General features: G+C 35.0%; 7 protein-coding genes and 1 pseudogene across 8 annotated transcripts, besides 4 other annotated features; 7 read left to right on the top strand and 1 right to left on the bottom strand.

The window, feature by feature from the left end:
• Nucleotides 1–170: 170 nt before the first annotated feature.
• On the top strand, nucleotides 171–1513 carry TVAGG3_0300770 (glycosyltransferase family; the record flags this gene model as incomplete). Its single annotated transcript, XM_001330641.1, has 1 exon — nucleotides 264–1484. One exon carries the CDS (start codon nucleotides 264–266, stop codon nucleotides 1482–1484), a length of 1221 nt encoding a protein of 406 aa, XP_001330677.1.
• A 413-nt stretch (nucleotides 1514–1926) lies between these two features.
• Nucleotides 1927–2555, top strand: TVAGG3_0300760 (rRNA binding; the record flags this gene model as incomplete). Its single annotated transcript, XM_001330642.2, has 1 exon — nucleotides 1954–2463. The coding sequence occupies one exon, from the start codon at nucleotides 1954–1956 to the stop codon at nucleotides 2461–2463; it is 510 nt and encodes a 169-aa protein (XP_001330678.1).
• A 1454-nt stretch (nucleotides 2556–4009) lies between these two features.
• Nucleotides 4010–5182, top strand: TVAGG3_0300750 (ankyrin repeat protein family; the record flags this gene model as incomplete). The annotated part of the gene is made up of 1 exon (XM_051229509.1): nucleotides 4010–5182. A coding segment is annotated over one exon (1173 nt), but the record flags the coding sequence as incomplete, so codon positions are not given.
• Nucleotides 5183–5721: 539 nt separating this feature from the next.
• Nucleotides 5722–7079, bottom strand: TVAGG3_0300740 (major facilitator superfamily transporter; the record flags this gene model as incomplete). The annotated part of the gene is made up of 1 exon (XM_001330643.1): nucleotides 5743–7074. The coding sequence occupies one exon, from the start codon at nucleotides 7072–7074 to the stop codon at nucleotides 5743–5745; it is 1332 nt and encodes a 443-aa protein (XP_001330679.1).
• Nucleotides 7080–7830: 751 nt separating this feature from the next.
• On the top strand, nucleotides 7831–16059 carry TVAGG3_0300730 (uncharacterized protein; the record flags this gene model as incomplete). Its single annotated transcript, XM_001330644.2, has 1 exon — nucleotides 7844–15964. One exon carries the CDS (start codon nucleotides 7844–7846, stop codon nucleotides 15962–15964), a length of 8121 nt encoding a protein of 2706 aa, XP_001330680.1.
• A 3027-nt stretch (nucleotides 16060–19086) lies between these two features.
• On the top strand, nucleotides 19087–19968 carry TVAGG3_0300720 (glycine-rich protein family; the record flags this gene model as incomplete). Its single annotated transcript, XM_001330645.1, has 1 exon — nucleotides 19087–19968. The coding sequence occupies one exon, from the start codon at nucleotides 19087–19089 to the stop codon at nucleotides 19966–19968; it is 882 nt and encodes a 293-aa protein (XP_001330681.1).
• A 403-nt stretch (nucleotides 19969–20371) lies between these two features.
• TVAGG3_0300710 (glycine-rich protein family) lies at nucleotides 20372–21088 on the top strand (the record flags this gene model as incomplete). Its single annotated transcript, XM_001330646.1, has 1 exon — nucleotides 20372–21088. One exon carries the CDS (start codon nucleotides 20372–20374, stop codon nucleotides 21086–21088), a length of 717 nt encoding a protein of 238 aa, XP_001330682.1.
• Nucleotides 21089–23442: 2354 nt separating this feature from the next.
• Nucleotides 23443–23570: a mobile genetic element.
• A 1226-nt stretch (nucleotides 23571–24796) lies between these two features.
• Nucleotides 24797–24923: a mobile genetic element.
• A 360-nt stretch (nucleotides 24924–25283) lies between these two features.
• Nucleotides 25284–26063, top strand: TVAGG3_0300680 (annotated as a pseudogene). The gene has a single exon. A coding segment is annotated over exon 1 (780 nt).
• Nucleotides 26064–26142: 79 nt separating this feature from the next.
• Nucleotides 26143–26269: a mobile genetic element.
• Nucleotides 26270–27496: 1227 nt separating this feature from the next.
• Nucleotides 27497–27607: part of a mobile genetic element that runs on past the window's edge.

Raw genomic sequence — 27607 nt, 5'->3', positions numbered from 1 at the left:
AAACTCAATAACGAAATAAAAAAGATTTTATTAATCTAACTTTAGACATCTAGGTTTTATCATGATTTGCTAACACTTCAGCATTATAACTTAAATATTTAGTTCTTCAATGCTCTTTCAATATCATTGTAAGGAGAGGAAAATCAAAGAAAAAATGAAATTCGAAAAGTGTCAAAATGTATCGAAAGGTTGCTTCAAATTCACGCGCCTTTCGAGTTTACAGCAGACTACTACCATCGGTTATACTACTAACATACCTAACAATGATTGGTCAATTTTGTATTCCGGTTTACCAATTAATTAATTCAAAAATATCTGTGGAAAGGAAAGTCAACGTAGAATCAGAATGGATAGAGTCTATAAACGATGAAAATTTCACAGAGTTTCTTTGGAAGAACGAAGAATGGGTAAACATGACAGATTCGTATTATTGGACTGACAGACCAGAAAAAAGGGAAGCAGTTCCAGTACCAATGGAAAATATATTTAGAGCAAGAGGAAAGTCATTTACTTTTGAAAATTGTTACGCTAATTCAAATGGAGTTGTTACAGAAAAAGGAATTTCTTTACAATACGATTATTCACCAAATAAGCCAAAATTTCAAATTACTGTCATGGGAGAACTTCCAAATGCTGTAATTGCAAGAAAATATTGGAATACCTATGGACACGCAATTCATGACTTACTTGTTATGCTTGTTACATATCCAGAATCAGTTCTCAATTCTACTTACTATGTTATCCATAACTGGGAACAGCCTTTGATGCAAACACACTTGATTGCTTTGGGATTGGGGCATATGACACCAGTTTTAGAATACCAGAAATATTATCAGGTAGGAAAACTTTATTATAATCATCCAAAAGAACGCGCACATGAATTATTCGCGTTTGGATTACCAAATTTACATAAACGCTACAGAAAATATATGAATTTATCAGTTATAACGCCTACAAAATACAGAGTTATTAACAGAAGACCAAATGAAAGAAGATATTTCACAAATATTAATGAATTAATTTCCAATTTATCAAAGAAATTCCCGAATATTGAGTTCACAGAGATGTTCCTTCAAAATACTCTTACAGCCAACGCAAAACAATTCGCAGAATGTAAATTTGTAATTGGAAGTGGCGGATCTCTACTTTACAACTGCATGTTTATGGATAAACACGCAGGAATAGTTATATTGTTTGGCCATCTGATAGATTTTCCTAACTTGGTTCTTTTCGGACTAATTCATATGTATTCCGGCGGAATTACACATATTAATGTAAACCACCATGATGGTCGTGGACCATGTCATATTCCTGAGACTGTTGCAATGACAGAAAAGATATTTTATGCGATGGAACACCATAAATATCCTTACATGAAGAATTTGTTCCCATCTTTCAACTATTCTATAATGTTCCACAAGAGGATGAATGGAGATTACACTAAAGGTCTAGGATGGACAAATGAAGAAGATATAATACCATAATTTTTTTTGTTTTGGTTTATAAATTGTTTGTTTAAGGTTATAGATTAATGTTTATGTCTTTTTAAGAAATAATGAAGGAAATTTACTCATGAAGAATTGAATCTTTCATTGTTCATAGCTCAAAACAACATTTTGAGAGAAACATAATTACCATATCACTCAATACATATTTTTTCTATTGAACATGAATAGCAGATGGCATAATATCATGATATTCTTTCTATGTTCTTTTATTTGGGTAAAATACAAACAAATTTAATGTTTGCCTCAATTTAATCCTACAATGAAGATAAATTTGCTGTAGATTGGGAAGAGAAGATCACATTCTAAATTTGATGTAAGATTTTTTAGAAGCTTTGTTTAATTTTTTTTACAATACTATTTCTAAAAATAATAAATTCATTTTTAAATCAGCATATTTGATTCATGCATATTTTCGGTTTTGACGGTTTCTTTGGTTGGCCTTTCGATGTCTAACAAGCTCAACGAGATCCGTGTTGCAAAGCTTTGCATCAACATCAACCCAGGTGCTGTCGGTGACCAGGTTACACGTGCTTCCCGCGTTATTGAACAGCTTACAAAGCAGCAGGCTATGCTCGCCCGTTCTCATCGTACAATTCCAAAGTTCGGCATCCGTCGTAATGATAAGATCGCTGCCTACGCTACAATCCGTGGTCCAAAGGCCCTCGAAATCCTTAACCGCGCTCTCCAAGTCCACGATTATGAAATTTCCGGCCGCTGCTTCTCAATTGAAGGCAACTTCGGCTTCGGTATCAAGGAGCACATTGATCTTGGCCTTAAGTACGATCGTGATATCGGTATCCACGGTATGGATCTTTATGTTGTTCTTGAGCGCCCAGGCAACCGTATTTCCCGTCGTAAGCACTGCCAGTCCCGCATTGGTCCAAACCAGCGTGTAAAGCGCGAGGAAGCTAAGGAGTGGTTCGTCCAGAAGTTCAATGGCACACTTCTTAAGTAAATTTGCTTACATACATTATTAGAAATTACCTTTTTTAAAATACAATTCAATCAAATTTCTTCTGAGTTTATTTTTTTAAAAATCAATTTCATTTTACTGAAAATCTTAATAATTTCCGAACAAAACCATATCCGATCAATTATAATTTATCTGACAAAACATATGATTCTATGTTTTTCATAAAATAAAGAAGTATTTTCATGGCCTTAAGAAATAGTAATTTTCGAAATTCCAATGTGTTTATTATGATCAGCCTGGTTATATGTAAGTAGTTGTTAAATATTTAAATGTGAAATTACATATATTCTCCATGTGTGATTTTTTTTGGCATTTTTTGAGTTACATGGAACTAAGTCCAGATTTTTCAGACCAATTTTGTTCCCAGAAGTTCAACAACACTTTGGTTGGATAGAGAATTTTTCGATGTATTTTTTATTTTTAAATTTACCTGCATTTTTTTATATTGGAAATGATATCATTGAAGTTGAATAATCGAATGCTTCAGAGAATTAATAAATGCCAAGCATCTGAAAAGGTAACACTAGCAATAAACAATGAAGAAATATCGTTAAACAAATATTTTGCAATTGCATTTACACAAAAATTCTGTACAAAGTATGTAACTGATCATAGTATTTCAAAAATCGATATCAATGTTAATATTGAATCTCCTGATACATATAATGTATTAAGAGAAATACTTCAATATCAGAAAAAAGAAGTTACATGCAATCATATCATTATGAAGGATCTTTTTCATATTGGGGTTGAACTTGAGATCGAAGAACTAATTGATTTATACAAAACCAATGTAATCGATAAAATGGAACTAGATATAAATAATTGTTTTCAATTGCTGGAGTTTTATTCATATATTCCATCAGAAGAAGACGAAGGAGTAAATGATAAGTTGTCAAAATGTATTGATTTTATTTCTTCTCATTTCTACGAGATTGATCAAAATGGTCTCAAATCGATATGTAAAAAGATGGGATTTGACATACTTCAAAGAATAATTAATAATGAAAAGTTATGTATCTACAATGAGGATTCATTAGCAAATTTCGTTTTTTCCCTCACAGAAGAAAATGAAGATTTCTATCCATTAATTGAATACGTTCATTTAGAGTTATGTAGCGAAAATATTTTAAATAAACTCATTGATTTAAGTGATGGAAATAATTACATCAATATCATTAAATCGTTTCATGGATCTTTAATGCGATCAAGATTACAAAAACAAACATTTGGCCGTTATAATAATTTATCAAAAATCACTGAATACATGATTTCAAATGACGTTGATGGTGTTTTCAAAATCCTTGATGAACTTTCAAAAAATGGGAATCAAACTATGATATCAAATGCAATTAAGGAAATAATCTGCGCAAATAAATATGAATTTGGAAATGCAATTTTAAATGTAGCATCTTTAAATGGTAATCTCATAGTTGTTAAATCTCTTCTTGAAAATGGCTGTAACAAAGATGCAAATAATAATAAAAATGGAAATCCACCACTCATTTGTGCATCGCAAAATGGTCATCTTGATATTATTAAATATCTTATTTCTATTGGAGTCGATAAAGAATCAAAAAACAATTATGGCGAAACAGCTCTCACTTGGTCATCAAAATATGGCCAACTTGAAGTTGTAAAATATCTTATATCTATTGGAGCAGATAAAGAAACAAAAAATAAATATGATGAAACACCATTGATTCGTGCATCAGCATATAATAAAATTGAAGTTGTAAAATATCTTATCTCTATTGGTGTTGATAAGGAAGCGGAGAATAAATTTGGAAGAACTTCACTCATTTATGCATCAGAAAATGGTCATCTTGAAATTGTTAAATATCTTATCTCTATTGGAGCTGATAAAGAAGCGAAGGATAATGATGGAGAGACTTCACTCATTTATGCATCAGAAAATGGTCATCTTGAAGTTGTTAAATATCTTATTTCTATTGAAGCTGATAAAGAAGCGGAGAATAATGATGGAGAGACTTCACTCATTATTGCATCAGAAAATGGTCATCTTGAAGTTGTTAAATATCTTATTTCTATTGGAGCTGATAAAGAAGCAAAAGATAATAATGGAAGAACTTCACTCATATGTGCATCAGAAAATGGTCATCTTGAAATTGTTAAATATCTTATCTCTATTGGAGCTGATAAAGAAGCGGAGAATAATGATGGAGAGACTTCACTCATTTATGCATCAGAAAATGGTCATCTTGAAGTTGTTAAATATCTTATCTCTATTGGAGCTGATAAAGAAGCGAAGGATAATGATGGAGAGACTTCACTCATTTATGCATCAGAAAATGGTCATCTTGAAGTTGTTAAATATCTTATTTCTATTGAAGCTGATAAAGAAGCGGAGAATAATGATGGAGAGACTTCACTCATTATTGCATCAGAAAATGGTCATCTTGAAATTGTTAAATATCTTATCTCTATTGGAGCTGATAAAGAAGCGGAGAATAATAATGGAAGAACTTCACTCATATGTGCATCAGAAAATGGTCATCTTGAAATTGTTAAATATCTTATCTCTATTGGAGCTGATAAAGAAGCGGAGAATAATGATGGAGAGACTTCACTCATTATTGCATCAGAAAATGGTCATCTTGAAGTTGTTAAATATCTTATTTCTATTGGAGCTGATAAAGAAGCAAAAGATAATAATGGAAGAACTTCACTCATATGTGCATCAGAAAATGGTCATCTTGAAGTTGTTAAATATCTTATCTCTATTGGAGCTGATAAAGAAGCGAAGGATAATGATGGAGAGACTTCACTCATTTATGCATCAGAAAATGGTCATCTTGAAGTTGTTAAATATCTTATTTCTATTGAAGCTGATAAAGAAGCGGAGAATAATGATGGAGAGACTTCACTCATTATTGCATCAGAAAATGGTCATCTTGAAATTGTTAAATATCTTATCTCTATTGGAGCTGATAAAGAAGCGGAGAATAATGATGGAGAGACTTCACTCATTATTGCATCAGAAAATGGTCATCATGGAATTGTTAAATATCTTATCTCTATTGGAGCTGATAAGGAAGAAAAAGATAATAATTGAAAAACCGCACGCGATGATGAACCTACTATTATACTTGATTTAGATGATATGTTTGACTTTTAAAGGTACTTTTTCTTTATGATAAATAGTATGGATAACTTTTGTTTCAAAATTAATTTAAAGTAAGAAACTATATTTACTTAAAAACTATATGGAAAGCATTATATCATTTATTACTATCATGATTACTTTTGAATTTTCGGCTCTCTCAAGAAGAGAACGAAGAACATAGCGAGGAAACAGCAGATAGCTGAAAGCCCCCATAATCCGAGTGCATAAGCTTCAACAGGATAGTTTGTCTGCGTGTGGTCGAATGTTCCGATGATTGCAGAGCTGAGAATCTGGAGAATTGCACCACCAATGAATGGAGGAGTATTTCCACCACCCACAAGTGTTGCAGCCAGACTGTCATCTGCAAATTCTTTGAACAATGCGAGTGCACAGCCTTGGTTTGCACTTGCGCCGTAGCCACTGAGGAAGTAAAGGAGAGCTATAGCCCAAACCGGTGAATTTTGTCCGTAAAGGGCTAAGTAAGTGCAGCATGCGGCCGCCATTCCGCAAACACCGAAAAGCGTCCACTTTCTGCTGCCGGTAAACTCTGCTATGATTGGGATTGTTGGAGATCCAATGATAAGAGAGCAAGAAATTGACATTTGGAGGAAACTTGCAGAATTATGTGATAAATGAATGATATTTTCGAGATATGGAACGCCCCAAAGGGAGGAAACGACCATAAAGACTCCAGGTGCAAAGAACATGTAGAGAGCAAGGAGCCAGAAGTTGCCGATTTTAATCATTTTTCCAATGTTTTGGAAAAGTTGTACAAAGATGGTGGTAAAGCCAGGTGTTGGCATTAAGGGTGTATGACCACGGAATCCAAACTTGGCTGGATGGCCTCTAACAAGTAGAAAAGCAATGATCGAAAGGATAAATCCTAAAATCGCAGTGCCACGTAAGCATGTGCGCCAACCAATGGCATGTCCGAGTAATGATAATGGATATTGTGATAGTAAAGAGCCAACACCGCCAACTCCGATCATGCAACCAGAGAAGAATCGAAATTCTCGTGAAGAAAACCAGTTCGCGCCGATTTTATTTGTTGGAACAAAGATAGAGCTGCATCCTAAACCTACTAATAATCTTCCTACACAGCAAACTGTAAGATTTGGTGAAAATGAGCAAATTAAAGTACCAATTGCAGAAATAAGATTAGCACAGCCGATCATATAACCAGGTTCTACAATATCTGCGAGAGATCCGATGAATGGCTGAATTAAACCGTATGGCCAAAAATACATTGAAGCTAATATACCAATTTTGTCTTTTGGAACATTAAAGTCTTTCGCCATCTCATCAGCAAGAACTGCTGTTGAGAAACGATGGAAGTAAACGAAAATATAAGAGAAAGCTCCGAAAAAGATGGATGACCATTTCCTAAATTGGTACATACATGGACGGGCTAGATTTGGATTATCAGTTTCCATGTCTCCTGATAATAAAGAGTTGATATCACTCATTTTTCTCAAATAAATTTTTAGACGATGAAAATTCTCACAAATTTCAAAGCTATCAAATTTGGTTTGATCAGGTTTGTTAGAGAAATTAGTGAGAATTTTGAAACAGTTTCATACGTTCGCAAAAGAGATACAACATATGATGTGTTGAGCATATTTAAGCACTTCAGAGATTATTTCTCAAGTAATTATAGTAAAATATCCTGAAAACTATTGACAATTCCAAGAGACATAGCACATAAGAGTTTCTTCCTCAACGCAGCTTATCTTCATGAACGTTCATATGATCTGCACGCCAGTACATTAATCTGACTTGTGGCTTTGCTTGTTTCTGTGTACCACGAAAAGATTGCCAAAATGATGTCAAACAAATTAGGCCTTTTAAATGTAAACTTTTCATAGACATTTGTCAGAATTGATTTTTTGATGCGTATAGATTTGTTAAATAAACTTATCACATTATGACCGTTATTTTTTACCTCATTTAATCTAATTTTCCATTGTTCCATCAAAATTTCTGGATATTGGGTGGCATTCATTAACTGACAGTAAATATTTACATAATCGAAAACGTTTTTATTATTTAAATATCCAAATCCTTAAAAAACGCATAAAACAATTATTGTTTATTTTCGAAAACCGAATATTTATTACCAGTTTATCGGGACAAAATATCAATTACATAAACCATATTCTAAATATAAGACTAATGGGCGCTGGAAACTGATGTTCGGTATAAACTTCTAAAAAAAAAAGTTAAGTGAAAATAGTTATGACGGAACCACGAGTGCTAGTTTCTAATGAAGAGACAATAGGTACACTCGTTGAAATGTTGGCTACTAGTGGTTCCAAGGATCCATCAGTTTTTTACCAAATCCGCGATTTTTTCTTTGATCTTCCACAGCAAGACTTTGACCGATTCGCCAAAGAAGTAACACTAGCAGTTATAAAATGCATATCTAATAACTTTTCACACATTAAAAACGGACAAAACATTGACTTTCTTTCATTTTCGAAATTCTTACAGACTGGCTTATCACTTCTACTATATCTCGGCTACAAAATACAATTCTCTCTCACAGATAATCTACCTCTCGACAATTTAATTGCTCATATCAACTCTTTTGATGAAATAAGTTTAACTTCAATTGTTAAAATCGTAATCTATTCTTGGCAATACAAAGATCACGACCAAGCATCAATAGAGTTCATAACCAGCCGCATAAATCTATTTTATCCATTTGTTTGTAATAAACTGCGTTTATTAGCCGAGCAGATAGAAACAATAAGACCAGCACAGTACTCGACAATTTTTTCTCTTATTCAATGTTTGATGGCTTGCGGGAAGATTTCTGAAAGAACTCGAGCGGAATTCTTAAAAACTCTTAAAGTTTTCTATGAAACCATCTCGAAACCTGTAAACCTTAGCAACTCAACAGTATACAATATCTCACATCTATCGATTTTAATGAAAATGGGCTTTTCACTCTACAATACTCAAATTCCAGAATTTGACAACAATACAATCGTCAATTCCATGCTAAACCTCATATCCATGATTTCTCCATATTTCGCTTCCCTTATTGAAGACTTTTTTCAATCTTCAAACCAAGTTTTACGCTATGAAATCGAAAAACAAGAGAATATCCCTCGTTTAATCAATTGTACGTACGAGTTTAAGAACATTACATCGGATTCTTTGGCGTATTTCGTCAATTTCGCCCACCTTTTGGCAGAAACTTTAATTAAACAACAAAAAACAAAGCCAATGTTCATTACTCAGTTCTGCAAATTCACATCATCCGTTATACAATTCCAGCAACAGCCGTTTAGAGCTAGGAACGGAAATTTCTACCAATTATTGCCGTTAGTCAAAATTCCATCAGAAGGAACATTACGATCCTCCCTCGTTGAAGTGTTTTTCTACTCTCTACACCTTGAACTGATGGAATGTGACTCTGCTTTTATCAATGCATCAGATTTAGTTTTGAATCAAGATTATGAGAGTCCAGAATACAAAGACTCCTTCACATTACTTCACCAATCGATGGAAAACATCAATACCATTGTCAAATGCTTTGACAGTTTCTTACATATAACCCAAACAAAGAATCTCCAGTTATCCAAGCCAGTTACAGCCTTCCTTGATGCCAACATCAACTCATTCACCGTAGAAATGATTACGAAAATCTTTGTCCGTCTCTGCATGATAATTATCCGAAATCGTAAATCATTACAAATGTTGGACACCAACAAGACCTATTCACCATCATCAGACACGGAAGCCAATATAGATTCCATTGCCGAAAACCAGAAAAACGTAAAACTTTGGATAATGATCTGCAATTTCCACCAAGACATATCAACAGCACTGATCAACTCCATCCAAAGTACAACACCTGTCCTATTAGAATACATATGGCCCAATCTAATTGAACTTTTCTTCAACCAAGAGCCACCAATACAATTTGATTCATGTTTATTCAGGGCAATGTACCAAAGTTACGTTGCTTTCTCAGTGTTTATGAAGTATTTACAAAGGTACTTCTCAGAACATTGGAATAACTCATACCAACTTTTGAAATTAATCCAAAATATCAGGTTTTTGTTCGAAAAAGTGTTTCTTAAAACTAAAAACCCTGATAAACCAATGCAGAACCAGGACCAGGAATACCATGATTCAATAATCCAATCTGTCAATAAAATCTGTCAAAAAGTAAAAGAACTTTTACAAAATGAAAAGTTCGCTTTTGACGGTTTGTCACTTTTATTATCGGCCTCGAAATATTATGACATTGGGGATATTAGTGAATTATGTGATACGATTGCTATTACTCCCAAATCATCAATTCTTTTGGTCGAATACATCATTTCACAAACAAACAAATTAGTTGGAAGACCAATTGTTCCTATATTTAATTGTTTGATCAAAACGGTTTGTCATTGTAAAACAGAGTCATTGAAGATGATGCACAATCTGTATAAGATGGATAAGAAGATATTCATCAGACCTAACTTGGATTTGCAGAATTTCGTCGACTACATTTTCGCAAATTTGGATTCAACAACAGGTGAAAACAAAAAATTGTTAATGAAGTTTTTGCATCATATTCCTCAAGAAAAATTGACACCAAAAATTGACACAAAACCGTTTATTAATAATGAGAAACTTATACAGTTCTTTATAGATAAATCAACAAAACAATTGACGTTTGATTATGATTTGAAAAATTTGTTTGAAAGTTTATATAAAGGTGTTGAAAAAAGTGACAGCCAAGACACATTTGATTTTCTTAAGGAATTGATATGCAAGATGATAGAAGTTGATGACGAATGCTATACATGCGAATACAAGATTTATTTGCTGAAGAGTTTTTCAGAAGCTTTTAATTGTTTGAAGAAATATTTGTTTGAATTATTTGACATCAAATTCAATATCAAAGAAAACAGGAAACCATCAGTTATTGCTATATTCCTCTTGTCTTATTTGACTAATTACAAGACACCTGAACTACACTTGTTATCTAAAATTTTCTCTCAAATTTCGGAAAAAGAAAAAATGAAGAATTTCATGGAAGAAATTTCATTTTTCGTGTTGTCAAAATCACTTTTGTCACCTTTTGTCGCAATTGACATTTGCGAAATCATCATGAATAACGTAGACAAAGACATGATACAAGCATCAACATTTGCTTTGCTTGTAAATAACATGATTTCTGTGATAAACTCGAATTCATGGAAAGAAAGTCAAAAAATTGACGGATTAATGAATTTCATTGAATTGGATTTGCTTCCGAAACGAATCCAAAAGATCATTTACTTCGTGAGACAAATGATGAAGGACCAAATAACTGATGTTTATCCGTTATTACAAGAAATTAAAACCACTAACGGTTTTATTTCAAATTTAGTTTTGAGTGAAATGTTGAGTGAATGCCAGCGTACACAGGAAATCATTGATTTCATAAGGGATTTCTTGGATGAAGCGAAGGACGACGACTTGAAGTTGTTTAGAACATCTGGAACATTGTTTAGATCATTCCCACAGAGTTACAACCAATTATCTGGAAAAGTTCAACAGATAATTACTCCAAAACTCGAAAAAATCCTTGAAAAAGACAAAAAATACCAAACAACTTTCTTAGTTTTACTTATTCCTATATTAGAACAAAGTAATGATATAACAGATATCACTCCAATCCTCAAAATCGCTCTCCAAAACTTGGATAGACCAACATCTTTCATCAAATGCCAGTGCCAATTAATAATCAGAGCACTTTTCAAGAATGGTGATGCGAAAGCGAAGAATGAAATAACAAGAACAGCATCGATATTCATGAAAGAAAGGAAATTCCCTGTTGTTAACACAATAAACGAGTTCATGAACATAAATTGGAAATTGGTTTCTTCAGAACTATTCACTTTCTTGTTCTACAACTCTCAAATGTTCATTGATCTCATGTTCAAATACTTGGATTTGTTACCTGAAGCTGTCAAAAACATTCAGGATTTGCCAACAATGGATTTACTTGAAAATATCTCTTGCTTGTACGAACTTTGTCAAACAGGGTTTGTTAACAAGTTGTCAAGTGATACAAGACAATTTAAGAAACTAGGAAAAGCTCTTCTTAAACTGTTGGCAGAAATACCAATTTTACAATTCCCAAGAAATATTTCTGCCATGTCAAATTTCTTGATTTCAAACATTGTTGGTTTCAAAGATATTTTGAAAGATTGTCTGAAAAGTGACAGTTTATTAGAGGTACTTGTTAAATTAGCTGATAACAAGGCATTCATTGATATGGCTTCTTCATTCTTATTGGAAAATATGGACTCGATTTTGGAAATTTTGAATGAAAAAGAGAAAAATGACAGACGTCAAATTTTCTTAGTTTTACTTTTGATGAAATTGCCGCTTATTTCTGAGAACGAAAATGTCATTGAGAAATTCTTCGAAATATATGAATCAAACTGCTCTTTCATCAACACGAAAATAGAGTTGTTTGATGGCCCATTTTTACTTAAATTAAGTGAATATTTGGCAAAACATTTCACAGAAAAATATTTGTCAATTAATCACATTTTCACTTATTCGGAGCCAATTTTGTCATCAACTTATTTGCATGCACTTGAAAACGCTGCTGATTTCTCTATGTTCAAAGGTGACTTCCTTAAGTTTACAAAACCGACTGATAATTTAATCGTCAACCGTAATTTATATGAATTGATTTCAATGACGATTTTGCAACGAAGAAAAGACTTAGTTCCTGATTTCATTGAATACACCTCTTCTGAGTTTGAGCTCAAGTATTCTTTACCTCTATTTAATGTATTAATCAAACTTAAGTTTAATATTGATTACGAACAATTTGATTTCCTTGAAATTTACGATCAATGTCAAAATGACGATGAAAAAATTGAATTGTTACTGTTTTGGTCTTCATCAAAATCAGAAAAAGATTTTGTTGTTTTGTTCAGGAACTTGATGGATTACTTACACGTTCATCCTGATTCACGTGTAAAGAACGCGATATCCAATTTAATTATTCCAAATTCCGTGAATCAAAACTCCATTTCAAGTATTTTATTGGACAACTTTTTGAAGTATTTAAGATGTCATTCAATACAATCAATTCTTTTGAACTTAGTTTCAAGGAATGCTGATTATTTCGAGCATCCAACATTGACATTCCTTCTTCCTGTACAAGAGAAGATCAAAGTGATTGAGTCAAATATCAAAACACACGAGAACTCCAACAGAAAACACACTTTGCTCTCTTTCATTTCTACATTAACTGACATAATAAATATGATAAAACCAAAAGGATTGAATGAAAAAACTCTTCAATCTCTCCAGATGCACTTAAATAACATCGGAAATGCTCTCTTCAAGATAATAACAGAGACAATCGATGTAACATTTAAGTACAGAAATGAATTCTCTGAATTTTTGTCATTTATTGGCAAATTTGTGTCACTTTTCCCAACATCATCATTACCTGTTAAAGTATTTGAACAATTTACTTTCTATTCGAACAAATCGAAAGAGAATCCACAGCAGAAATCGAAGACTCTTTCTGTTGTCATGGAGATATTGTATTCGAACATGAAAGACATTGTTTCTGGTGTTGTTCAAAACACAGAATACGCACAACTTGATTTGGCCATAGAAATATTCATTGAAACACTTAAATCGAAAGATCAAATTCTTTGGCCACAAGCTGTTCAATGCCTCTCTAAAATACTTAAGAGTTTCAGATGGCATGATAAAGTATTCGAAAAAGTGAAACCGTTGTTTAGTACTGATTCTTTCGGACATTGTTTCACTTTGTATTTCGGATACAATAAACCTCACATCCACAAAATTATGCCAGCGGTTGAAAACGGTTTGTCAATCATCAAGAGTTACATGAATGATTTGGCGACGAATGGATCGATTGTTTACTCCATTTCCTACTTGATTTTGTCATTGAACCACAGAGTTGTTTTGCAGTATTTGTCATCAATTCTTGCTAATGCAAGTGATACAAAAGATTACAAAATCAGTGGTTTCTTGATGGAATTCATTTTGTTGCACATTCCGAAAGAAATGAGTTTGAGAAAGAAGTTCATTGATTTGCTAAAGAACACAAGTTTATCTCAGGCATTGTTCGACAGAGGAAAACTCCCTGATCACATTGTTCAAGAACTTCCTTTGGAATCTTTAATTGTTTTGTCAAATCACAGAAACGTGACAGATAAATGTTTAGAACTATTAAAGTCTGTCAATTTCGAACAATTACTTTTGACATGTGCAAAAATGTCTATTCCAGGACCAGCTTTCTCCGTAATTCTCTCAAAGATAATGAAGAAAGATTTGATCTCGATTTCGCCATTTATAAATAGAAATTACGAATTACCTAGAAAATCACTTCAAATCATGAAAAGTGACAAATCATTTGACTTCACTTTACAGTTTGGAATCAACACTTTATTCGATTCAGAGAAAAGTGAAGTAGATTTAAGAATTTTGTCAGATTTTCCAAATTTGAATGATTTACAAAATAATTTGCCAAACTTGATTATTTTGTCAAAAATAGGATATTCAAATTACATGTTACATGAAATTGATGACAAGATGAACAACGAGAGAGGCAGAGAGATCATTGATAATCTTAAAATTGGTGATAGATACATTTTGAGTTTGATTTCACAAGAAACACAAATTGAACAGAAATTGAGTGGAATATTTAATCACACGGATTGTTTGAAAGAAAACGCAACAGTGAAGGGATTATCTGAGTACATGATTGTCCACGAAATCAAGAGAATTGTAGAGGCATTGAAGAAACACTCAAATGGTTTCGTGGCTTTCAAATTTAAATTGAATAGTTACATATCACCTCACTTACACAAATATTACAAAGATGTCAGAGATTTGACTTGCCAGAAGTTCACTGTAAATGATGCTGAGAAGATTGATATGAAACACATGAAATCTCTTAATAAATCAATCACTTTACATGAAAAAGTGACAATTGATTTGCCAAAATTGTCAGAACTTCCAAATTTAGTCAAAAATCAACAGAGTTTGTCAACAGTTTTCATTGTCACAAAAATGTCGAAATTATCGCCAGAAACAGTTGACAAAGCTGCAGCAGCATTGATTAAATCAAAACCAGAATCAATTTTACCTTATCTTCTTTTCTTAGACGATAAAAGTGACAAAAGTGAACCGATCAAGAAGATTTTGAGCGGAACTCCTATTCCTTATGAAATTTCATTGATGATGGCTGAAATAATCCAACAGAACGAGAATTTGCAGAATTTGAAACCATTGATACACAACAGTTTTAATTTTGTATTTAATATATCAGAAAATTACCAAAAAGATGCTTTCCTTTCTTCTGTTTTTAGAGTTTGTAATTCTTTGATTTGCCAGTCGCAATTGCAAGCTTTACAATTCGCAGAAACCGAAATTGAGAAAATTAAAGGTACAAAAGAAGAAAAATCAAACGAATCTCCTGCTTTAGACTCAATTGAGAGCCAGCCAATTATGTCACAACTCATTGAAGGAAAAACAATTCCAATGGTCAAAACAAATGATTTATCTTATTCTTTGTCACTTTTTGTAGAAAAAGACGATGATTGCGACATCAAAATCAGGATTACTACTTCAAGCGGAAACAATGTTTACTACTCATTGAGTCCTTACAAATACATGTCTCTAAGACTTTCTTATTTCACGAAATTCATTAATAGAATTTTCTCTAAAATGCCTGGAACAAATAACTCTGGAATTCTTTTGAATTCAATCGATTCTGTTGACCTCAAAAACGGTTTTTATCTATCGTTGACTTCACTTTCTCCATTATTCAATTACTCCGACTTAATCTCAATGAATGAAGAGAAAACAACAGAAACAAACAAGAAACAATTCACAAAAATCACAAAAGAAAGTCACGCGTTTTGGTTCAATACTGTTGGATCAAGATACGCCGCTCTTTTCGTCAACCAAATATTGATTGGCGGAGGAATTCCTTCTCCTCTGAATCTGTTTGTTGATGGCGAAGACTCAAAATTCGCTATTTCTGATGTAGAATACTCGGAAATTAAATTACCGAGATTGGTTGGAAGAATCAAACAATATTTCGATGATATAGTGTTGAGAGGTCCATTCAGGAACTCCATTTTGTGCGCAAGTGATGCAATATGCAGAAATAGAGAGAAAGTCTTGTTCTTCATTGAAGAAATATTCAACGAAGAAAGAGATGTTTCTGCAACTAGAATTTCTGAACTTTCAAAGTTCTCTCCACTCGAAATGAAGCAACCAAATGAAGCTCTTGACGAGGCAGGAAAGGTCATCTCTGCTGCAGTGAACATTAATGACAAAACAGTCATTCCTTGGATATAATCATACTTTTTATTTTATTTATTTAGAGTTTATTAAATAAAATGTTTGTTTGTTAAAAAAAAAGTCAAATCTATTTTCCATATAAATTGAATTCCATATAAATTAAATAAAACAGACGAAACTTTTTCAAATTCTTTACATGAATTCATATCAATAGAGTCGATACGAAAAGCAGACTTTTTTTTTCGTACCCCCTCTCAATTTTTTTTCCAGTTTTCGTACTTTTATATAGAGCATAGTATTTGATGTCCAATGTTTGCCTATGATCAGAACTTGTCTTTCTCCTGTTCATATTTCAATCTCTGGTCTAGACATATATCACATCAAATATCATATTTGATTATTTACAATTGTTTAAAAGATTTTACTAGTACAAGCATACTGTTTTGTGCAAAGTACAATTTCAATGTGTTAATCTATAAAATTTGATTTTTATTGCATATGCAATTAGGCATCTTTTTTAAAATAGAGTTTTGAAGATATATGAGAATGATATGTACTTGTTATTGTAAATACATTTATTGTTATAAATTTACTCAATTATCATTGATGATGAAATAAATATTTTATTATATAAAAAAGAGTGTTTATTCATTATAAATAGAGTTCTGTTAAGCAAATATTTTATTTGTAACGGGTAAACCCTAAATTTGCATGTTTGAATTATTGAGATCAAATATTTGCATGCAATCAATAAATTTGCTGCAAAATTATAATCTCACGCATGTACTATTTTGAAACAATAAAGCATCAGAGAGTCTTTTCACTATGATCTTTCAGAAAATGAAAGAACATAGAAAAACTGCCATTTATAGTGATGCCCTGACCTCAACAATGGTCAGAACCTGTATCTGTATGTCTTTCAGGGCCGAGATAAGAGGATATCGTCATTGATGTTGGCGATCTCCCTCAAACTCGGCCCTGAGGATTAGTATTGCAGGCTCTGACATATGTTGAGGCCAGAAATTCAGGTTTGCTGTTTCCCAGGGTCGGATTCCTCTCCTATCGCCCTAGATCAGGACGGCATTTGGGAAATCCGGCCCTGAGGACTGTAAGCGAAGCCCTGAACCTTTGCTGAGGCCAGAGCTTAGTGTTTGTTGCTTCTCAGAGCCGAGTTCCGCTGAGAAGTGTCCGTGATCTGGACAATCTCAGGGAACTCGGCTCTGAGGACTGTAAACGAAGCCCTGGTCTCTGCTAAAGCCAGAGCCTGTATTTTGAAGTCTTTCAGGACCGATATGAGAGGAGATCGCCAATAATGTGGGCGATCTCCCTCAAAATCGGCCCTGAGGATTGATCTTGCAGGTTCTGGCCTTTACTGTGGCCAGAACTTCGTTTGGTAAGTATCCCAGGGCCAGATTCCTCGCCTGCCGCCCGGGGTCAGAGCGGCATTTGGGAAAGCCGGCCCTGGGGACTGTGAGCGAAGTTCTGGCCTTTTCTGAGGCTAGAATCTGTGTATTTCTTTCTTTCAGGGCTGAATTTGAGGGAGATCGTCAATGATGTTGACGATCTCCCTCAAATTCGGCCCTGAGGATTGTATTTGCAGGCTCTGGCCACTGCTAAGGCCAGAGCTTCGTATGGGCGCTCTTTTGGGACTGGGTTCCTCTCCGGCCGCCCCGAATCAGGGCGGTCTTTGAGGGAACCAGCCCCAAGGATTGTTTGCGAAGCTCTGGCATTTCCTGAGACCAGAGCCTATGAATTTCATTCAGAGCCAAGTTCCTCTCGGATCGAATCTAATGAGGACGACCGTCGAGGAACTTGGCTCTGAGGAGATCAATTGTGAGCTCTGGCCTCAATGAAGGCCAGAGTTTTCAAGGGAATGTTTTGATGGGATGAGTCTATTATCAGTAAGCTCGCCCCATCAAAACATTCATTTAAAAATTGAATGAATAATTATCGCATGTATTCAAAAATTAAAAATTTAAAGATGAATAAAATTATAATACATATGAAAGAGAATTAAATTACATTGAAATTGGATAAAAATTTCCAAAAAAAATTCAAAAAACTGAAAATAAAAAGAAAAAATATAAAATTTGATAAGAAAAAACGATTTGTTTTAAAAAACGTTTCTGCAAAACATGAAGATTTATGATTTAGATTAAATTGTGAATAAAATTTACTAGTTTAAAGAAGAATGAGAAAATTAGATTATATTGTAAAGAAGATACTTTAGAAAGGAGTTTACGATTGAAATATTATATGGTATAACATTGTACTCGTACCCTCCTTTCGATAATCTGATTTCTAATGCAACATTGAGATATGAAAAAATCTGCTTTCTTCGAAAGGGGTTTATAATTGCAATATAATATGACAGTATATTGCAAATGTAAACTCCTTTCGGGAATCAAAAGTCTAATGTCACATTGCAGAACAAAAGTGAGAGATTCTCCCGATCTGAGTACGTACTTGCAGGGTGCCATTGCAAGACCCTGCAAATATGTACTCAGATCGGAAACTTTGTTCCCAATGTCACATTGCGGAACAAAAGTGAGAGATTATCCCGATCTGAGTACGTACTTGCAGGAACCTAGACATATAGTATGCAACAAATGCTTTTATTAACTTATTTACACTCATTTAATTATATTCAAACTTCAATCTTGATTATATTTCATATTTCTGAGCAAACATAGAGCACCCACGCATAATTATAAAGATTACCAATCCCAACCATATAAAAACACAATTTTTAAAAAGTTATTATTATTCAACTTCCTGTGATACGGTATTTTGATTAGATTTCGTAAATTAATGTAAAACAAGTACAGGTCTATCATGAGCAATCATACGATAGTAAATATATTGCTTCCATGCTAAATTCAATTGAGATTATCTTGACATTAAACTTAAAATCCTCTCAAATTCAAGGAGATAATCACAATGCAGCTATATTTTAATGCTGCAGTATAGCGAAAGCTCTATGATTATTATAAACTAATAATACCATATGAGTACGAAAACTGGAAAAAAAATTGAGAGGGTGTACGAAAAAAAAAGTCTGCTTTTCATATAGTTTCATATCAATACAATGATTCTTTATATGCGTCACTTTTCATTTCCAATTAAAATGCTGTATTTTAAAAGGGATTCGATACTTTTAAAATATTAAATGAAGCAACATGCCAGAACGTATAAGTGTATCCTTATATGAAAAAAATAGAGGCCAAAGAAACGTTGAAGAAAATTCTGATAATTATAAAATTCTTCGTTACCCTTGTAGTAGCTCAATTCAGACGTGCACTCCATACGTTGTCAGTCTGTCACGCGGAACATATCAGCTTGAGCTCTTTGGTGCCTCAGGCGGCTTCCCAAACAATGATCCTAAACTTGGGGGTCACGGCTCTTATACGAAAGGCAACTTAGTTGTTGATCATGATATGAAACTCTATGTTTACCTTGGTCAACAAGGAAAATTGAATGGTCCCCGAACGTTTAATGGCGGCGGGCGAGGCTCTGCAAATGCAGGTTCGGGAGGCGGTTCTTCTGACATCCGATTGATTGCAGACCAGTGGGATAATTTCGAGAGCCTTAAGAGTCGCATCATGGTTGCGGCAGGTGGAGTTGGAGGCCATCTCCACGCATATTTTTATACCGGAACACATGGTGGAAATCTGACTGGTGTTGACGGAATTTTGACATCTGATCCAAGTTGTAATCCTATAGGGCCACTGAAACAGGCGTATGGGGCAACACGAAATCGTGGCGGAATAGGAGGAATTGGGGAGAGCGCCTCTGGAAAGGATGGAAAGTTTGGGACTGCCGGAGATCCAGTTCCCTCTGATTATACCTCTGGTGGAAGCGGGGGATATTTTGGTGGGGCCGGAAGTTCAATATCGAGATGCCATGTTGGAATAGGATCTTCAGGATCGTCGTTCATATCTGGACATAAAGGGTGCAATGCGATTCTGAACACATCAACATCTCAAGATAATATTCATCTCTCCAACCAAAATATCCATTATTCAGGGATCAAATTCAGTTCTACAATCATTAAGAGCTGATATGAATCTTATCCATCTCCACCATCATATGATTATCCTATTCCTCGTGGCAATATCAGAAATGGCTTTGCAGTTATATCTTTTATCCCACATGACTTATGCACTTACAGGGTAATTACATATCCACTTCATATTTTTCTCTTATTTGAGATTTTTCTTAGCAGTACCTAAAACAAATATTCTATCCAATTAAACTTAATCAGATTTTATAATTGTAATCCAACATTCACATAGAAATTATATCACAATATACCTTTATTAATATTGATTATAATGAGGTTTTTCTGATTTTTGATTAAAATACGACTATTTTTTAAATCTTTATGTCACCTTTTTACAATTTTTTTCTTCGCCTTCATTAAGACGACAAACATTCAAGAAGATTCCAGGTAGGTGAAATATTATGCCAGGACGTATCAGTGTATCTTTATATGATGAAACAAAAGGCCAAAGGAACGTTGATGACAAATCAGATAATTATCAGATTCTTCGATATCCATGCAGTAGCAGCACACAAGTATGCACACCATATGTTGTTAGATTGTCACGCGGAATTTATAAAATTGAGCTTTTTGGTGCCTCAGGCGGCTACCCAAACAATGATCCCAATCTTGCAGGTCGCGGTTCATACACCAGCGGCCACTTAACTGTTTCCCAAGAAATGACACTGTATGTATACCTTGGTCAACAAGGCAAATTAAACGGTCCTCGCACATTTAATGGTGGTGGGCGAGGCTCTATAAAAGCTGGATCAAGCGGTGGCTCTACTGATATTCGATTGACCCCAGGCCAGTGGGGTAATTTTGAAAGCCTTAAGAGCCGAATCATGGTTGCAGCAGGTGGCGTTGGAGGTCATCTACATGCATACTTTCACACTGGAACTCATGGTGGAAATCTGACAGGATTTGATGGGATTTTAACATATGATCCAAATTGCTCTCCTCCTGAACAAGTTTCGAAGGCTTTTGGAGCTACCAAAGAACGAGGCGGAATAAGTGGAAAAAGCAATACCATCTCTGGAGAAGACGGAAAGTTCGGAATTGGTGGAAATCCTGCTAATAACCAGAAATATCCATCAGGAGGAAGTGGGGTAGAGATGCGAGTTTCCGAATTTTTTTAGCCCTGGGATGTCATAACCGCTGCGGTTTTGTAAAATTTGGGATAAATTTTGACAATCCATTTTTTGTGGGATGTACGTTTATATCAATTTGCTCGGCGTTTGCCGAGCTATTGTACAATCCTACTCGAATTCATTACGCAGCCCTGGTCACTCAAAGGCCGGGGCATACAATTACAAAATAGTAGAGTGAGACTCTTCTAATTTCTTCCAATCACAAGGAAGATCTTAGAAGAGCCTCACTCTGCTCGAACACATTACGCAGCCCTGGTCACTCAAAGGCCAGGGCATACAATTACAAAATAGTAGAGTGAGACTCTTCTAATTTCTTCCAATCACAAGGAAGATCTTAGAAGAGCCTCACTCTGCTCGAACACATTACGCAGCCCTGGTCACTCAAAGGCCGGGGCATACAATTACAAAATAGTAGAGTGAGACTCTTCTAATTTCTTCCAATCACAAGGAAGATCTTAGAAGAGCCTCACTCTACTCGAACACATTACGCAGCCCTGGTCACTCAAAGGCCGGGGCATACAATTACAAAATAGTAGAGTGAGACTCTTCTAATTTCTTCCAATCACAAGGAAGATCTTAGAAGAGCCTCACTCTGCTCGAACACATTACGCAGCCCTGGTCACTCAAAGGCCAGGGCATACAATTACAAAATAGTAGAGTGAGACTCTTCTAATTTCTTCCAATCACAAGGAAGATCTTAGAAGAGCCTCACTCTACTCGAACACATTACGCAGCCCTGGTCACTCAAAGGCCAGGGCATACAATTACAAAATAGTAGAGTGAGACTCTTCTAATTTCTTCCAATCACAAGGAAGATCTTAGAAGAGCCTCACTCTGCTCGAACACATTACGCAGCCCTGGTCACTCAAAGGCATACAATTACAAAATAGAGAGTGAGACTCTTCTAATTTCTTCAATCACAAGGAAGATCTTAGAAGAGCTCACTCTGCTCGAACACATTACGCAGCTCCTGCTCAACAATGAGCATTTACCACTTTGAGAGGCTTTCGCTCGAGTTCTGATGCAGATCCAACGCGAGCGAGAGTCTCTCAAGCAAGCTTCTAATTCGTAGCTAGAGTTTCACTCTTATGAACTGGCAGCCAATTTGAGAGACTTTCGCTCGAGATCTAATGAAAAATCAGAACTCGGCCAAAAATTGCCCAAACAGGCTTGTAATTCGTAGCTATAGTATTGATCGTATGGATGTGTTGCCAATATGAGAGACTTTCGCTCGATGTCTGATATTGCATCAGACATCGAGCGAAAGTCACTCAAAACAGCTTAGACATGTCTATTTTGACGGCATTAAATGATTTCATAGGAAATGTCTCAGTTGTTAATTAAGTTCACGTGAGCTTTTATGAATGAAAATAAGTAAAAAAAAAGAATTTTCTCAAAAAAATTGTGTACGCATTGAAATTTTTATCTATAAATTTAGATATGTCATCAATAATATAATATAATTTTAAATTCGTGGAGTACACTTGGGATAATTGAATATGGGCTACCCCATCCCAACCTCTCAAACTTCCTCTGAATTTGGACAAGGTATCCCAATCCCAAAGACCTATCTGAATAAAATGAAATAAGTATATTATATATATTATTTATTTGCTAATAATGAGCATAAATCGCTAAAATTATGAAGAAATTAAAAATTAAAAATTAAAATTAGAAAAAAATGTTGATTTAATGAGAGAATATTGTATAAAAATAGAATTATTAGCTAAAATACGTATTAATTTTATGATATTTCAATCACATTAACGAAAATCGCCCATTTTTAATTCAAATGGGCGGGAAAAAAAATAAAATTCCAAAAAAAATTGAATTGGGGAAACGATAGGGGACGGGATATGAGAAACCCCATATGTTTGGGAATTTTTCGCATCACTAAAGTGGGGGATATTTTAGCGGTGCTGGAAGTTCTGTAGGACTTTGCTGTGTGGGAATAGGATCTTCAGGATCATCGTTCATATCTGGACATGGTGGGTGTAATGCGATTCTGAATACATCAACATCGCAAGATGATATTCATCTCTCAAACCAAAGTATCCATTATTCAGGAATTTCTTTTAGTTCTACTATCATTAAGAGCGGATACGAATTATATTCCTATTATTCGGATGATTCAACACCCAAAGGTAATGTTGGTAATGGCTATGCTATTATTACCTTCTTTCCATATGAACTATTTACATGTCGATGCATCTCATTTTCATTTCATATCTTTCTATTCTTTGAAATCATTATTTCATTTTGAGTTAAAATTTTCTTTTGTAATTTAATTATCAAAAAGTTTTCGGATTCGAGGAACCCAAAGAGCAGTAAAAAATTTAAATTAAGAGTGCACATACGCCCATCTGACATGACATTCAGTTCAGATGTTTTAAGGTTGAATTTCAATGACGCTTCACGCCAGTTGTCAGAAATTTGAATTAAAGTCAGATGGGCGTAAGTGTACCCTTAAAAGGACGAATTTTAAAATTACAATACATCACTTTTTGACATATTTTATCTTCGTCTTCAATAAGACGACAAACATTCAAGAAGATTAAAGGTAGGTGAAATATTATGCCAGGACGCATCAGTGTATCTTTATATGATGAAACAAAAGGCCAAAGGAACGTTGATGACAAATCAGATAATTATCAGATTCTTCGATATCCATGCAGTAGCAGCACACAAGTATGCACACCATATGTTGTTAGATTGTCACGCGGAATTTATAAAATTGAGCTTTTTGGTGCCTCAGGCGGCTACCCAAACAATGATCCCAATCTTGCAGGTCGCGGTTCATACACCAGCGGCCACTTAACTGTTTCCCAAGAAATGACACTGTATGTATACCTTGGTCAACAAGGCAAATTAAACGGTCCTCGCACATTTAATGGTGGTGGGCGAGGCTCTATAAAAGCTGGATCAAGCGGTGGCTCTACTGATATTCGATTGACCCAGGCAGTGGGGTAATTTTGAAAGCCTTAAGAGCCGAATCATGGTTGCAGCAGGTGGCGTTGGAGGTCATCTACATGCATACTTTCACACTGGAACTCATGGTGGAAATCTGACAGGATTTGATGGGATTTTAACATATGATCCAAATTGCTCTCCTCCTGAACAAGTTTCGAAGGCTTTTGGAGCTACCAAAGAACGAGGCGGAATAAGTGGAAAAAGCAATACCATCTCTGGAGAAGACGGAAAGTTCGGAATTGGTGGAAATCCTGCTAATAACAGAAATATCCATCAGGAGGAAGTGGGGGATATTTTAGCGGTGCTGGAAGTTCTGTAGGACTTTGCTGTGTGGGAATAGGATCTTCAGGATCATCGTTCATATCTGGACATGGTGGGTGTAATGCGATTCTGAATACATCAACATCGCAAGATGATATTCATCTCTCAAACCAAAGTATCCATTATTCAGGAATTTCTTTTAGTTCTACTATCATTAAGAGCGGATACGAATTATATTCCTATTATTCGGATGATTCAACACCCAAAGGTAATGTTGGTAATGGCTATGCTATTATTACCTTCTTTCCATATGAACTATTTACATGTCGATGCATCTCATTTTCATTTCATATCTTTCTATTCTTTGAAATCATTATTTCATTTTGAGTTAAAATTTTCTTTTGTAATTTAATTATCAAAAAGTTTTCGGATTCGAGGAACCAAAGAGCAGTAAAAAATTTAAATTAAGAGTGCACATACGCCCATCTGACATGACATTCAGTTCAGATGTTTAAGGTTGAATTTCAATGACGCTTCACGCCAGTTGTCAGAAATTTGAATTAAAGTCAGATGGGCGTAAGTGTACCCTTAAAAGGACGAATTTTAAAATTACAATACATCACTTTTTGACATATTTTATCTTCGTCTTCAATAAGACGACAAACATTCAAGAAGATTAAAGGTAGGTGAAATATTTGCCAGGACGCATCAGTGTATCTTTATATGATGAAACAAAAGGCCAAAGGAACGTTGATGACAATCAGATAATTATCAGATTCTTCGATATCCATGCAGTAGCAGCACACAAGTATGCACACCATATGTTGTTAGATTGTCACGCGGAATTTATAAAATTGAGCTTTTTGGTGCCTCAGGCGGCTACCCAAACAATGATCCCAATCTTGCAGGTCGCGGTTCATACACCAGCGGCCACTTAACTGTTTCCCAAGAAATGACACTGTATGTATACCTTGGTCAACAAGGCAAATTAAACGGTCCTCGCACATTTAATGGTGGTGGGCGAGGCTCTATAAAAGCTGGATCAAGCGGTGGCTCCTCTGACATCGATTAGTTGCTGATGAGTGGAATAATTTTGAAAGTCTAAAGAGCCGAATAATGGTGGCTGCTGGGTGTAGGGGCACAAAATGTAGTATATCACCGGAACTCACGGTGGAAATCTGACTGGATTTGACGGAATTCTAACAATTGATTCTGAATGTTTTCCACTAGAACCTGCCGAAAGGCATTTGCCGCAACACAAGAGCATGGCGGAATAGGCGGGAAAACAACGAATATTCAGCAGATGATGGAAAATTCGGATCGGTAGGATCCCATTCAAGTTGATCTAAGTTATACCTCTGGTGGAAACGGAAGCTATTTTGGCGGTGCTGGAAGTGCCAAGGCTAATTGTCATGTTGGAGTAGGATCTTCAGGATCATCGTTCATATCTGGACATGAAGGATGTAATGCGATTCTGAATACATCAACATCGCAAAATACCATTCATCTCTCAAACCAAAGTATCCATTATTCAGGAATTTCTTTTAGTTCTACTATCATTAAGAGCGGATACGAATTATATTCCTATTATTCGGATGATTCAACACCCAAAGGTAATGTTGGTAATGGCTATGCTATTATTACCTTCTTTCCATATGAACTATTTACATGTCGATGCATCTCATTTTCATTTCATATCTTTCTATTCTTTGAAATCATTATTTCATTTTGAGTTAAAATTTTCTTTTGTAATTTAATTATCAAAAAGTTTTCGGATTCGAGGAACCCAAAGAGCAGTAAAAAATTTAAATTAAGAGTGCACATACGCCCATCTGACATGACATTCAGTTCAGATGTTTAAGGTTGAATTTCAATGACGCTTCACGCCAGTTGTCAGAAATTTGAATTAAAGTCAGATGGGCGTAAGTGTACCCTTAAAAGGACGAATTTTAAAATTACAATACATCACTTTTTGACATATTTTATCTTCGTCTTCAATAAGACGACAAACATTCAAGAAGATTAAAGGTAGGTGAAATATTATGCCAGGACGCATCAGTGTATCTTTATATGATGAAACAAAGGCCAAAGGAACGTTGATGACAAATCAGATAATTATCAGATTCTTCGATATCCATGCAGTAGCAGCACAAGTATGCACACCATATGTTGTTAGATTGTCACGCGGAATTTATAAAATTGAGCTTTTTGGTGCCTCAGGCGGCTACCCAAACAATGATCCCAATCTTGCAGGTCGCGGTTCATACACCAGCGGCCACTTAACTGTTTCCCAAGAAATGACACTGTATGTATACCTTGGTCAACAAGGCAAATTAAACGGTCCTCGCACATTTAATGGTGGTGGGCGAGGCTCTATAAAAGCTGGATCAAGCGGTGGCTCTACTGATATTCGATTGACCCCAGGCCAGTGGGGTAATTTTGAAAGCCTTAAGAGCCGAATCATGGTTGCAGCAGGTGGCGTTGGAGGTCATCTACATGCATACTTTCACACTGGAACTCATGGTGGAAATCTGACAGGATTTGATGGGATTTTAACATATGATCCAAATTGCTCTCCTCCTGAACAAGTTTCGAAGGCTTTTGGAGCTACCAAAGAACGAGGCGGAATAAGTGGAAAAAGCAATACCATCTCTGGAGAAGACGGAAAGTTCGGAATTGGTGGAAATCCTGCTAATAACCAGAAATATCCATCAGGAGGAAGTGGGGGATATTTTAGCGGTGCTGGAAGTTCTGTAGGACTTTGCTGTGTGGGAATAGGATCTTCAGGATCATCGTTCATATCTGGACATGGTGGGTGTAATGCGATTCTGAATACATCAACATCGCAAGATGATATTCATCTCTCAAACCAAAGTATCCATTATTCAGGAATTTCTTTTAGTTCTACTATCATTAAGAGCGGATACGAATTATATTCCTATTATTCGGATGATTCAACACCCAAAGGTAATGTTGGTAATGGCTATGCTATTATTACCTTCTTTCCATATGAACTATTTACATGTCGATGCATCTCATTTTCATTTCATATCTTTCTATTCTTTGAAATCATTATTTCATTTTGAGTTAAAATTTTCTTTTGTAATTTAATTATCAAAAAGTTTTCGGATTCGAGGAACCCAAAGAGCAGTAAAAAATTTAAATTAAGAGTGCACATACGCCCATCTGACATGACATTCAGTTCAGATGTTTAAGGTTGAATTTCAATGACGCTTCACGCCAGTTGTCAGAAATTTGAATTAAAGTCAGATGGGC

The sequence above is a fragment of the Trichomonas vaginalis genome, chromosome V (genome assembly GCF_026262505.1).
Source record: "Trichomonas vaginalis G3 chromosome V, whole genome shotgun sequence".
Taxonomy (NCBI): Eukaryota; Parabasalia; order Trichomonadida; family Trichomonadidae; genus Trichomonas; species Trichomonas vaginalis.
This window is presented reverse-complemented; position numbering and strand designations above follow the sequence as displayed.